At 40.7% G+C, this 12,440-nt stretch overlaps 1 protein-coding gene and 1 pseudogene across 3 annotated transcripts in view; one reads left to right on the forward strand and one right to left on the reverse strand.

Moving 5' to 3' along the window:
• BEND2 (BEN domain containing 2) overlaps positions 1-12,440 on the reverse strand; it is a 61,747-nt gene that overhangs the window by 32,545 nt on the left and 16,762 nt on the right. For all 3 annotated transcript variants that reach the window (XM_055268923.2, XM_055268922.2, XM_055268921.2), the window contains exons 4-5: positions 5,675-6,050; positions 28-153 (exon numbers count right to left, since the gene is read on the reverse strand). In XM_055268923.2, the coding sequence (XP_055124898.1) occupies positions 28-153; positions 5,675-6,050 (502 nt within the window). The remainder of the gene's footprint in view (positions 1-27; positions 154-5,674; positions 6,051-12,440) is intronic.
• On the forward strand, positions 858-1,976 carry LOC129476214 (heterogeneous nuclear ribonucleoprotein A1-like; annotated as a pseudogene).

Below are 12,440 nucleotides of genomic sequence, written 5' to 3' on the forward strand. Positions count from 1 at the left end.
ACTTGCAATGCAGCATCTGAAACTCACCAAAATTAGGTGTGAGGCTGGCAGATGAAGAGGAAGAACATGGGCCACTGCCATTTCCCAAAGAAATTGGGTAATTCATTGTCTGAGGGTTGATTTCCAGCCTGGTTTCTGCAATTCTCGGCATACCTACAGAAAGAACATTTTTCAAGTGCTTAAGAACTCTCAACAGTGAATTTATACATAGTGAAATTCTCCTCGAGTAATGATATGGTTTGGCTGTGTCCCCACCCAAATCTCAACTTGAATTGTATCTCCCAGAATTCCCGCATGTTGTGGGAGGGACCTAGGGGGAGGTAATTGAATCATGGGGGCCAGTCTTTCCCATGCTATTCTTGTGATAGTGAATAACTCTGATGACATCTGATGGGTTTATCAGGGGTTTCTGCTTTTGCTTCTTCCTCATTTTTCTCTTGCCACTACCATGTAAGAAGTGCCTTTCACCTCCTGCCATGATTCTGAGGCCTCCCCAGCCATGTGGAACTGTAAGTCCAATCAAACCTCTTTTTGTTCTCAGTTTTGGGTATGTCTTTGTCAGCAGTGTGAAAACAAACTAATACAAGTAATGAACAGGCAATAAGGACATTCTCACCTGAAGGAAAACTAGGATTACTTATCCCTCATAGACTTGCCCTTAAAGAAAGGCTAAAGGAAAATCTTTATGCAGAAAGGATATGATGAAAAAATTGATCTTTGGGCATCAGGAAGAAAGAAGGAACAGAAAGAGCAGAAATATGCATGCAGAGAAATTGGATCACTCAGATGTTACTGGTGAGGAGATAAAATGATACAGCCCCACCTTTCTGCCTGTGGACTCCGCTGAAGAAGCATTGTTAAAGTCTCTCTTCTCCCTGCCTTCATGTCTAAGTCAGAGCCTCCTAAAGAGACCGAACAACTGAGGAAGCTCTTCATTCGAGGGTTGAGCTTTGAAACAACCAATGAGGGCCTGAGGAGCCATTTTGAGCAATGGAGAACGCTGACGGACTCTGTGGTAATGAGAGATCCAAACACCAAGCGCTCCAGGGGCTTTGGGTTTGTCACATATGCCACTGTGGAGGAGGTGGATGCAGCCATGAATGCAAGGCCACACAAGGTGGATGGAAGAGTTGTGGAACCAAAGAGAGTTGTCTCAAGAGAAGATTCTCAAAGACCAGGTGCCCACTTAACTGTGAAAAAGATATTTGTTGGTGGCACTAAAGAAGACACTGAAGAACATCACCTAAGAGATTATTTTGAACAGTATGGAAAAATTGAAGTGATTGAAATCATGACTGACTGAGGCAGTGGCAAGAAAAGGGGCTTTGCCTTTGTAACCTTTGATGACCATGACTCCGTGGATAAGACTGTCATTCAGAAATACTATACTGTGAATAGCCACAACTGTGAAGTTAGGAAAGCCCTGTCAAAGCAAGAGATGGCTTAGTGCTTCATCCAGCCAAAGAGGTCGAAGTGGTTCTGGAAACTTTGGTGGTGGTCGTGGAGGTGGTTTCGGTGGGAATGACAACTTTGGTCGTGGAGGAAACTTCAGTGGTCGTGGTGGCTTTGGTGGCAGCCATGGTAGTAGTGGATATGGTGACAGTGGGGATGGCTATAATGGATTTGGTAATGATGGAAGCAATTTTGGAGGTGGTGGAAGCTACAATGATTTTGGCAATTGCAACAATCAGTCTTCAAATTTTGACCCATGAAGGGAGGAAACGTTGGAGGCAGAAGCTCTGGCCCCTATGGGGGTGGAGGCCAATACTTTGCCAAACCATGAAACCAAGGTGGCTATAGTGGTTCCAGTAGCAGCAGTAGCTATGGCAGTGGCAGAAGATTTTAATTAGGAAACAAAGCTTAGCTGGAGAGGAGAGCCAGAGAAGTGACAGGGAAGCTACAGGTTACAACAGATTTGTGAACTGAGCCAAGCACAATGGTGGCAGGGCCTAGCTGCTACAAAGAACACATGTTTTAGACAAATACTCATGTGTATGGGCAAAAAATTCGAGGGCTGTATTTGTGACTAATTGTATAACAGGTTATTTTAGTTTCTGTTCTGTGGAAAGTGTAAAACATTCCAACAAAGAGTTTTACTGTAGATTTTATTTTTTTGCATCCATGTTGTTGATTGCTAAATGTAATAGTCTGATCATGATGCTGAATAAATGTCTTTAAAAAAAAGATATAGCCCCTCTAAAAAATTTTTTTTAGCATTTTCTTACAAAACTAAACATGGAGTACCATATGACCCAAAATTGCATGCAAACTTGTTTACACAAAAACCAGTACATAAATGTTCATAGAACTTTACTTGTATTGGCCAAAAATAGAAAACGCCCCAGATGTCATTCGATGAATAAACAGATAAACAGTTATACATCCCTACTATGGAATAGTACTCAACAATAAAAATGGAGGAACCATTGATGCATACAACAATTGGTATGAATCTCGAGAAAATTATGTTTAGTGAAAAAAAGCCATGCTCAAAAGGTTACACAGCATTTAGTTGCATTTAAGTAACAATACTCAAATAATGAAATTCTGGCAAGCAAAGTGAGATTGCTGACTATCAGTAGTTAAGACAGGGCAAGATGAGAGCCAAGGGAGATTGGGGGAGGTGGCTGTGGTTTTAAAAGAACAATGTGAAGGATCTTTGTGGTGATGATGGAAATGTTCTGTATTGTAACTAATAGTGGACATGTAAACTGACTCATGATTAAATTTCATAGAACTAAATACACACACACAGATGTGGATTTAATCAATGCCAATATCCTAGATGCAGGATATAGTTCTTTAAGATGTTATCATTGAGGAAAATGGGTAAAGCATAAATGGGATCTCTGTACAATTTCTTACAACTACATGTGAATTCAAAATTATCTCAAAATAAAAAGCCTAGCTTTTTTTGTTTTTAAAGAGCTACCACTGACTTCCATTCAGGATACTGATGGAAAATAAACTCTCAGCCACAAATTCTATGCCCAACAAAACTATCCTTGAAGAAAGTAAGGAAAATAAAGACATTTTCACATGCAGGAACACTAAAGAAACCTGAAAAAAAGGCTGAAGAAAAGTATTCAAACAGAAAGGAATTGATGAAAAAAGAAAATATAGAGCATCCAGAAGGAAGAACAATAGAAATAACAGAAATATGAATGTGGAGAAGCTGGATCACTCACGCATTGCTGGTAGAAATGGAAGATAATACAGACTCTCTGGAAAACTATTTGGCAGTTTCTTATAAAACTAAACATGCTAGTACCATAAGGCTCAGCAATTACACTCTTGGCATTCATGACAGAGAAATGAAAACTTATATTTACAGAAAAACCTGTTCATGACTGTTCATAGCGGCCTCACTTCTAATATCCAAAAACTGGAAAAAAAACAGTTTGATGCCTTTTCAATGGGTAAATGGCTAAACAAACTGTGGCATAGCCATACTATGAAATATAAATCAAAAATAAAAAGGAGGGTAGGCTGGGTGTGGTGGCTCATGCCTGTAGTCTCAGCACTTTGGGAAGCTGAGGCGGGTGGATCATTTGAGGTCAGGAGTTCGAGACCAGCCTGGCCAACATGGTGAAACCCTGTCTCTACCAAAAATACAAAAATTAGCTGGGCGTGGTGGCACACACTTGTAATCCTAGCTATTCAGGAGGCTGAGGCATGAGAATTGCTTGAACCCGGGAGGCAGAAGTTGCAGTAAGCCAAGATCACGCCACTGCACTCCAGCCTGGGCAACAGAGTAAGACTCTGTCTCAAAAAAAAAAAAAAAAAGAAAGAAAGAAAGGAAAGGAGGGAACTCTTGATACATGCAACAAGCTGGGCGAGTTTTCAAACTGCTGATGTCAGGTGATCCACCCGCCTCAGCCTCCCAAGTGGTGGGATTACAAGTGTGAGCCACCACGCCCAGCATTATGTATCATTTCAAACTCACCAAAATAGGGAGGGATGAAGACAGATAAAGAGGCAGTATTTTGGCCATTGTAATTTCCCATTGAAGTTGGGTAATTCACTGTCTCAGTGCTGTTTTTACTGCTGTTTGCTGGTCTTTCTGGCATTTCTATAAATAAAAAGTTTTCAAGAGCTGTAATACAAGAACTTCACCCACAAATTCTATACCAAGCAAAATTATCCTTCAAGAAAGAAAGAGAAACAGATATTCACACACAAAGGAAAACAAAAAGAATTTGTCCCCAGCAGACTTACCCTTAAAGAAAGGTTAAAGAAAACTCTTCAATCAAATAAAGAAAATGATGAAAGAAGGAATCTTGGAGCATCAGGAAGAAAGAACAAAAGAAAGAGCAGAAATATGCATTTAGAGAAAGTCGATCACCCATATATAGCTGGCAAGAATGTCAGATGGTACAGCACCCCTGGAAAATAGTTAGGCAGTTTCTCATAAAACTAAACATGCATATGTCCAAACTCATCACATTGGGTATAATAAATATGTGCAGTTTTTTCCTTATCAATTACCATGGTTTGAAGGTATCCCTTCCAAAATTCAGGTGTTGCCAATGTGATCGTATTAAGAAATGGGACCTTTAAGATGATTAAGCTATGACGGCTCCTCCCTCATGAGTAGGATGGAGGCCCTTATAAAAGAGGCTTCACACGGCATTTTGAAATCTTGTCCTTCTACCTTCTGCCATGTGAGGACACAGTGCTCCTCTCTTGCAGAGGATGCAGCCCTCACCACACAGACAAACCAGCTGGCACCTTGCTCTTGAACTTCCCAGCCTCCGGAGCTGTAAGAAACTACACTTCTGTTCTTTTTCAGTCACCCAGTCTATGGTATTTTGTTATAGCAACACAAACAGATCAAGACATTAATATCTCAATAAAGATTTGTTTTTTAAAAAAAACCTAAACATGCAATTAATATATAACCAGCAGTTGCACTCTTGGGTAATCATGTCAGAGAAATGAATACTTCCATTTACACAAAAACTTGTACATGAATTTTCATAGCAGCCTTACTACTAATAGTCAAAAAGTGGAAAAATAATTTCCTTCAATAGATGAATGGTTAAACCATGGCACACCTATACTATGGAATGGTACTTGGCAATAAAGGAACTACTGAAACACACAACTTGGTTGAGTCTCCAGGGGATTACGTTGAGTTAAAAAAAAGCCAGTACCAAAAGGTTACATAGTATATGCATCCAATTATATAACAATATTGAAGTGACAAAATTATAGAGATGGAGAAGAGATCACACTTGCCAAAGGTTAGGAATAGGTAAGTGGGGGAAGGAAAAGGAGGATGGGTTTGGTTATAGAAAGGCAATACAAGCAAACTTTCTGGTAATAGAACCGTTCTGTATCTTGACTATGATAGGAAGATACAAACTTTCTCATCTGATAAAATTGTTTTTAAAAAAAGCCGAAAGTCAGACACACAAATGAATACAAACTACAGTCTTATGAGATGTTACCACTGGGGAAAATTGGGGAAAGGGTATCTCTCTGTATTATTTCTTACAACTACATATGAATCTATAATGGCTTCAAGATAAAACTTTTAATTTAAAAAATAACTAACATTAATTTGCATGAAGGGTGTTTTAAAATCTAGATTGAAGAATGCTATCTGTAATATGTGTCATTTCAAACTTGCCCAAATTGGGATGGATGCAGAAAGATGACAAGGCTCTACCTGCGCCCACATTTTCATTTTCCAGTAGAGCAGAGTAATTCACCACACCAGGGTTATTTGCCAGACTGGGTTCTCCTCGTGACAGACCTGCCATAGGTAGTGCTGTAGTGGTGTTGGCAAATGGGATGACAGCCTGGGTACTTTGAGCACCTCCACTGATAAAGTTCCATGGCATACCAAAACAAGGAAATAAGCCACCTTGTGCGACACACGGCTGTAATGAACTTGAGGAGACAATTCTGGGATATGATAAACTCTCACTGAGGTCTGCTTCCTGCAGTTCACGACATGCTGCTGACTCAAGAGATGTTACAGCAGGGCTGGCCCAGGCATGGGTTTCCTTCCTTTCTGCTGGTGGTGATATGCTAGACTGTACCTATCCAGGGTAAGAGAACAGAATGAGTAAAGTTATTTTCTTCGGTTCCTAGACTTCAATTTCTCCATGAGACATACAATCAAAACTTTTTTGTGTAAATCCAGATGACCTCTAAAATGACACCAACCCAGGATAAATCAACTGTAACTTAAAATGAGGCTTAAAAAGTTGATTTAAAAAAACCAAACATTCCTATGTATTTTCCTTGCAACATCATTTTCCATTGTTAAGGATAAATGCTGTACTTTGATTATATGATTTTTATTCTTCTTCAACCCTAGATTTTATACATGATAATTACTAACATAAAAATACTCAGTGTTGTAATCTGTCAGACCTAAACTTCAGCATTCTTCCAAGGGAATTTTAGTCCCTCATCTGCTATTAAAGTAAGTAGAGAAAAGCCTTGCTAATCTCAGAGTTACTAGTTCTCTATCAATTCTAACTGATTTGTGTCTTTAGGAGCTAGAGGTTTATCAAAGTTGTAAAAATGTTTTTGTAACACACATTTTATCAAAGGAGGTTGCTCCCAAGAGCATTGCACTTCTGAAACAGCTCCACAAAGATGGTCAACCTGCATAGTGGTATTTTCAATCAGATCTTCTAAATTCTATTATATTTAAAAATAGTAGCTCATATTTCAAAAGAAAAATAACATATGTGAAAATGCCATTAAGTCAAATGTTAACTGTCAGACACAACAAAAGTTCTCAAGCCATCAGAAATGTCTTGCTCCTATTTGAGGCCTGGCTGTAGGTGACACAGAGCCAGGAGGCTGAGCTCAGGAGCCCCAACATCCCCTCTGCTGCTCTACCCCATGCAGGCACTGAGGATGCTCTAATGCCAGCAAATGAAAGTGCCACAATGCCTCTACACCAGCACATTGATGATGAAGACACTGCGCATCAAGGAAGGTGCTATTTTAGGAAAGAAATCCTCAAATCTGCTAAAAGGCCAAAGACTCACTTTATAATGTTCATATGTAACATATATGTTCATATATGTGCAAATATGAAGTCTATATTATATACAGACAGTGAGTGTTCCACTCCAGAAAGAACATTGAGCCAAATATAACAGATGTGACTTTTGGCTTCAAACATCTTAAAATCATGCAGTCAACAACTAATCTTACAAAACCATTGAGTACACATCCCCTACGTGCCAATCAAGCATATATGACTGATAAAAATCTGAGAATTCTTCTTGAAATACACAGAAACTTTGGGCAAAAAAAAATACACTTAAACAAAGGGCCAGAAACATTTCCTCATTCATTCATTCAACTAAACCTTTATTGATGGCCTTCCACCTGGCAGAACTACTTTGCTATGTGTTGGAAACATGGACTGAAAAAAAGCTCCTAGCCAGGCACGGTGGCTCACGCCTGTAATCCCAGCACTTTGGGAGGCCAAGGCAGGCGGATCACTTGAGCTCAGAAGTTCGAGACCAGCCTGAGCAATACAGCAGAACTCCATCTCTAACAAAAACAAAAACAACAACAACAAAAAACTCCGTCTCTAGAAAAAAAAAATACAAAAATGTAGCCAGGCATGGTGGCATGCACCTGTAGTCCCAGATACTTGGGAGCCTGAGGTGGGAGAATCACCTGAGCCTGGGAAGTTGAGGCTATAGTGAGCCATGATTGTGCCACTGCACTCCAGCCTGGGCAACGGAATGAGACCCTGTCTCAAAAATAAATAAATAAATATATAAATAATAAAGCTCCTGTCCTAGAGGAACTGCCATCTCAGCTGGGAGAGACACAAGAGAGGATTCCAACAGACAAAGTGATTAGCAGCCTGGAACAGTGGTTTGCAAAGTGATCCACAGACTGGCAGTATCAACATCACCTGCAAGCTCATTAGAAATGCCAAATTTCAGGCTGTACCCCAGACCTCTGGAGTCAGAAACTCTGAGAGTGGGAGCAGTGGTCTATGTTTTCACAAGCCCTCCAGGTGATTCTGATGCTCCCAGTGAGAACCACTGGGCTATGGCACTGAGGTAAACAGTGCAAGCTCTAGGGGAACATGGTTGGGGTCAAATACTAGAGCCCAGCCACTTATTGGCTGTGTGACCCTGGGCAAGTTACTTAACTTCTCTGTGCTTCAATGTCCTCATGTAGGGAATCGGGATGAAAATCTCTCTTAGGGTTCTCTTGAGGACAAGAACCTTGCTATAGTATTAGGTTAATACTAACAGTAACAACACTACACTATGCCTGGTCCAACAGTGCTCAGCAGTCTCTTCATGTTACTATTGTTATTATCAGCACCATGACACAGGCAGGAACAGGAGGCTAAGCATGCACAGAAGAGTGGGCCTAACTCAGGCTGGCAGTCATGGCGAGCTTTTCAGAGGAGGTGAGGTCTGAGGTGAGAATTAAAACATGAGAAGGTGCTCACCAGGTGAGGATGCATGGAAGGGTTTACAGGGTAGAAGAAAACAGCAGGTTCAAAAATACCCAGAGAAAAACAGGAAGCCAGATGTGGAGACAGCGAGTATCAATGACATTCCAGGAGCGAGACTGTCATGGGAAGGAGAGAGTGAGGATGACAGCAAAGGAGGGATAGGAGGCAAGAGAAGTGGCTTCTCCAACATGTGGGAGAACACGTAGAGGGGAAGGAGGGTCAGGAGCTAGAGCCAGAGGAGAGAGAGAGGAATGCCCAATGGGGGGCAGCTCTGAGTTCTGGGAGGGGACTAGATGCAGAAAGAAGCAAGGATGTCAGCCCTGGCCACTAGAATAGTCGGGAAGGGGTCAGAAGAAGGGCGGGGATGGGGGCAGTTGGTGGGCTGTGGGGACAGATATGAGGAGTCGAAGGAGAGGACTGCCCCAGGCGCTCCAGTGTCTCCAGGAGTGAAGAGGCAGGACTAGGGAGCTGAGGTAGGCCGGGGACTGCCAACCCAGGGCATCCTCCTCTGCTCCCAGCTAAGCAGGACAGAGGTGGACTCAAGAGAGAACTGGGATGAAAGAACAAGGCAGGCTGCAGCGCCACCCCTGTGATCTAGAACGGGCAGGGAAGGAAAAAGCCAGCCCCTGAGGGGCAATGGAGAGGAGCCACTGGGGCCATTTCAGGCTGACTGTGGCCCTAGGCACCTCCTCCCACAGATGCTGCCTCCCACCCCAGTGTGCAGGCTTGCCGAGGGGGACCCTGGCAGGCTAAGGAGAACCTGCTCCCTCCCTTCCCAGCTCGCCTCTGCACCCTCTTCCCCCCAAGACTGCATGTGTCCCTTGGAAGCACTCCGCTTCTGTTCTCCCCCATGATCATGATAAACGCCCAAACAATTTCACTTTCCAAAATATTTGAGCTCATTCCATTCAAGAAACATTATATACGGTAAGAAACATTTTTTTTAATAAACCTTCATTACCTCTGGCTTATAACTCACAAAATCCCCGGTAATCACATCTTTACCAACATGGTGATTCTTACAACACCCCCTCAAAACCACCTAAGGTATGGTTCTTTACAAAACCTTGATGGGCTGCCATTTTGTTTCCATTGAGACATCTTGATACACATTGAAGCACATACTAAATTTCATCCAAATCAGCCAATTTCCTTTAAGGATTATTTTGGAGAAATTAAATGTGAAACAATCTAGATGAAAGAGGCTTAACTACATTTGATCAGTTATGGGCTTTTTTGTGAAAAAAAAAAAAGGGGGGGGCTATAGAAATTATTTTTACTTCAAACTTTCCACCTTGGGATACTGTTCTAACTAGAAATTTTTTGAAAAATGTATCACAATGAGATGATAATCATACAGAACTTGACACAGCAAAATTTCTATTAATAGTACAATGGCGGTCAGGCACAGTGGCTCAAGCCTGTAAGCCCAGCACTTTGGGAGGCTGAGGTGGGCAGATCACCTGAGGTTAGGAGTTTGAGGCCAGCCTGGGCAACATGGCAAAACCCTGTCTCTACTAAAAATACAAAAAGTAGCCGGGTGTGGTGGCGCACGCCTGTAATCCCAGCTACTCGGGAGGCTGAGGCAGGAGAATCGCTTAAGCCTGGGAGGTAGAGGTTGCAGTGAGCCGAGATCACACCACTGCACTCCAGCCTGGGCAATAAGAGTGAAATTCTGTCTCAGAAAAAAAAAAAAAAAAAATAGTACAATGGCATTAAATGTGACTAAAAATTTTTTTTAGCTCAGTATTTCAGAAAACTACATTTGAGAGACAGAACTTCATACTTTACAACAGTGTTGGAATCCGGAAAGATGGTTTCGATCATTTTCATCACAAGAAACTTCATTGTTCTATTAGCATTATAAAAAATAGGCCAGGTGCAGTGGCTCACACCTATAATCCCAGCACTTTGGGAGGCCAGGGAAGGTGGATCACAAGGTCAGAAGATCGAGATCATCCTGGCTAACACGGCAAAACCTTGTCTCTACTAAAAATACAAAAAATTAGCCGGGCGTGGTGGCATGCGCCTGTAGTCCTAGCTACTCGGGAGGCTGAGGCAGGAGAACCCCTTGAACCCAGGAATTGGAGGTTGCAGTGAGCTGAGATTGCGCCACTGCACTCTAGCCTGGGTGACAGAGCGAGACTCCATCTCAAATATATAGATATAAAAAATAAGTAGTCAATGTCTAATATCACTAGGAGCCAAAGTAAGCACTATAAAAAGAACACTTTAAATATTTATATTTTTAAATTCTTTTTGTTTCTCCCCTATGTTCCAGAGGATTTCAGAAGTCCTATAAAGCCAAGAAAAAGTAAAACCAAAACCCATTCATATGAGAATAAAAGAGCTGATTAATAAAGGAGGTAGGCAAAGAATTTATTATATAAGAATCTAGGTTTAAGAAAAGCTACAGAATATCAGTATGAACATATAGGTTTAACATATAGCGAGATCGAAATATAGATGTATGTGTATGCATGGATTAGGATACCTACATTTATTTTCTAGTTCTGTCCACTGAGAAGGCCTAGGATCAGTGACACAAGAGGAGCAATGAACACACCTAGTGTCCAGATCTTGGTTTCTAAATACCAGTCTCTGACTAAAGGAACCAGGGCTCCTTAGAGAAAAGTTGAATTCTAGAGCTAAGACAGGGAAAGTACAGATAAGCCTAGACTATCTTGTGATGTCAGAAAACAAGTGAGTACACAAAAAAGGTGGGGGAAGTCAAAGGCCATGGGAATCAACTGAAGGAGCTCCCAATAGCCAAAGCTGGAAAATTTGATCAATGAAGAAATAATTACAATACTGGATTATAACTCATATAATGCAATAAATGTCCATGAGTCCATATTAATATGAATATACATAATTGAACAAATAAATAAGTGGGAGATAAAAAACAGCTCTTCCTTGCAAATGCATTCCAATTAATAAATCCAGAAGGAATAAGGGAAACAGGGAATCAACATAAGGCACACACCACAATAATGGCTGCTGCAGGTAAAATCCATGCATGTATACTAACATATCTCGGTGAGTTAAAGAGAAACAGGATATTAGCACAGTCTCAAAATCCCCTGCCACCCAAAATCTTTATCGTGGGCAATAAGGAAAAATAGTAACTTTACTACGGAAAAATCTGGAAAACATCATGTTAACCAAGTGATCAATGTTAACATCACCAATAAAAAAAATATCAACACCACGTATCCCCCAATATGATTCAATGAGGAGATAACGTCACTCGTGTGTTACTCTTGCCAAAAATGCATAATCTCAATCTATTCAAGAGAAAGTATCAGACACACCAAAATCGAGACATTTTATAAAATAACTGACCAGTAGTCATCAATAGCGTCAAAGTCATGAAAGACAAGGAAAGAATGAGGAGCTGTCACAGACTAGAAGAGGCTAAGGAGACACAACTAAATTCAATGTGGGATACTAGATTTTATCCTGGAACAGAAAAAGGACATGGGATTTGGTAGGAATGGCAAAATTCAAACAAGGACCACAGTTTAGCTAATAGTACTAAACCAATGTTTATTTCCTGGTTCTGATAACTGTGCTGTAATTATTACAACTACCATAATTTTAAGTTATACAGGTAAGTTAACATTAAGGGAAGCTGTGTGAAGCATACATATGAGAATTCCCTGAAATATTTTTGCAACTCTTCTGTAAATCTATAATTATTTTAAAAATTAGAAAAGCTAATGAAACTGGTACAAAAATGCTGTGAATTTCCTATTAGATAAGGAAAAGAAGGAAACAAAATGCTTCAGAGCTCATTGTCTAATGAAAAGAAGCATACAGATTCAGGAGAGAGAGATATTTCCTTAATTAAGCATGAGTTCAGAGTAATTCTATAGTATATATGAAGACTGAAAAAGAATCCAAATTGCTTTCTTGGAACGTATTTGGCAATGAGCATTTAATATTATATAAAGATTCAAAGTCTGGTATACGCTCA

The sequence above is a fragment of the Symphalangus syndactylus genome, chromosome X, assembly GCF_028878055.3.
Source record: "Symphalangus syndactylus isolate Jambi chromosome X, NHGRI_mSymSyn1-v2.1_pri, whole genome shotgun sequence".
NCBI lineage: Eukaryota > Metazoa > Chordata > Mammalia > Primates > Hylobatidae > Symphalangus > Symphalangus syndactylus.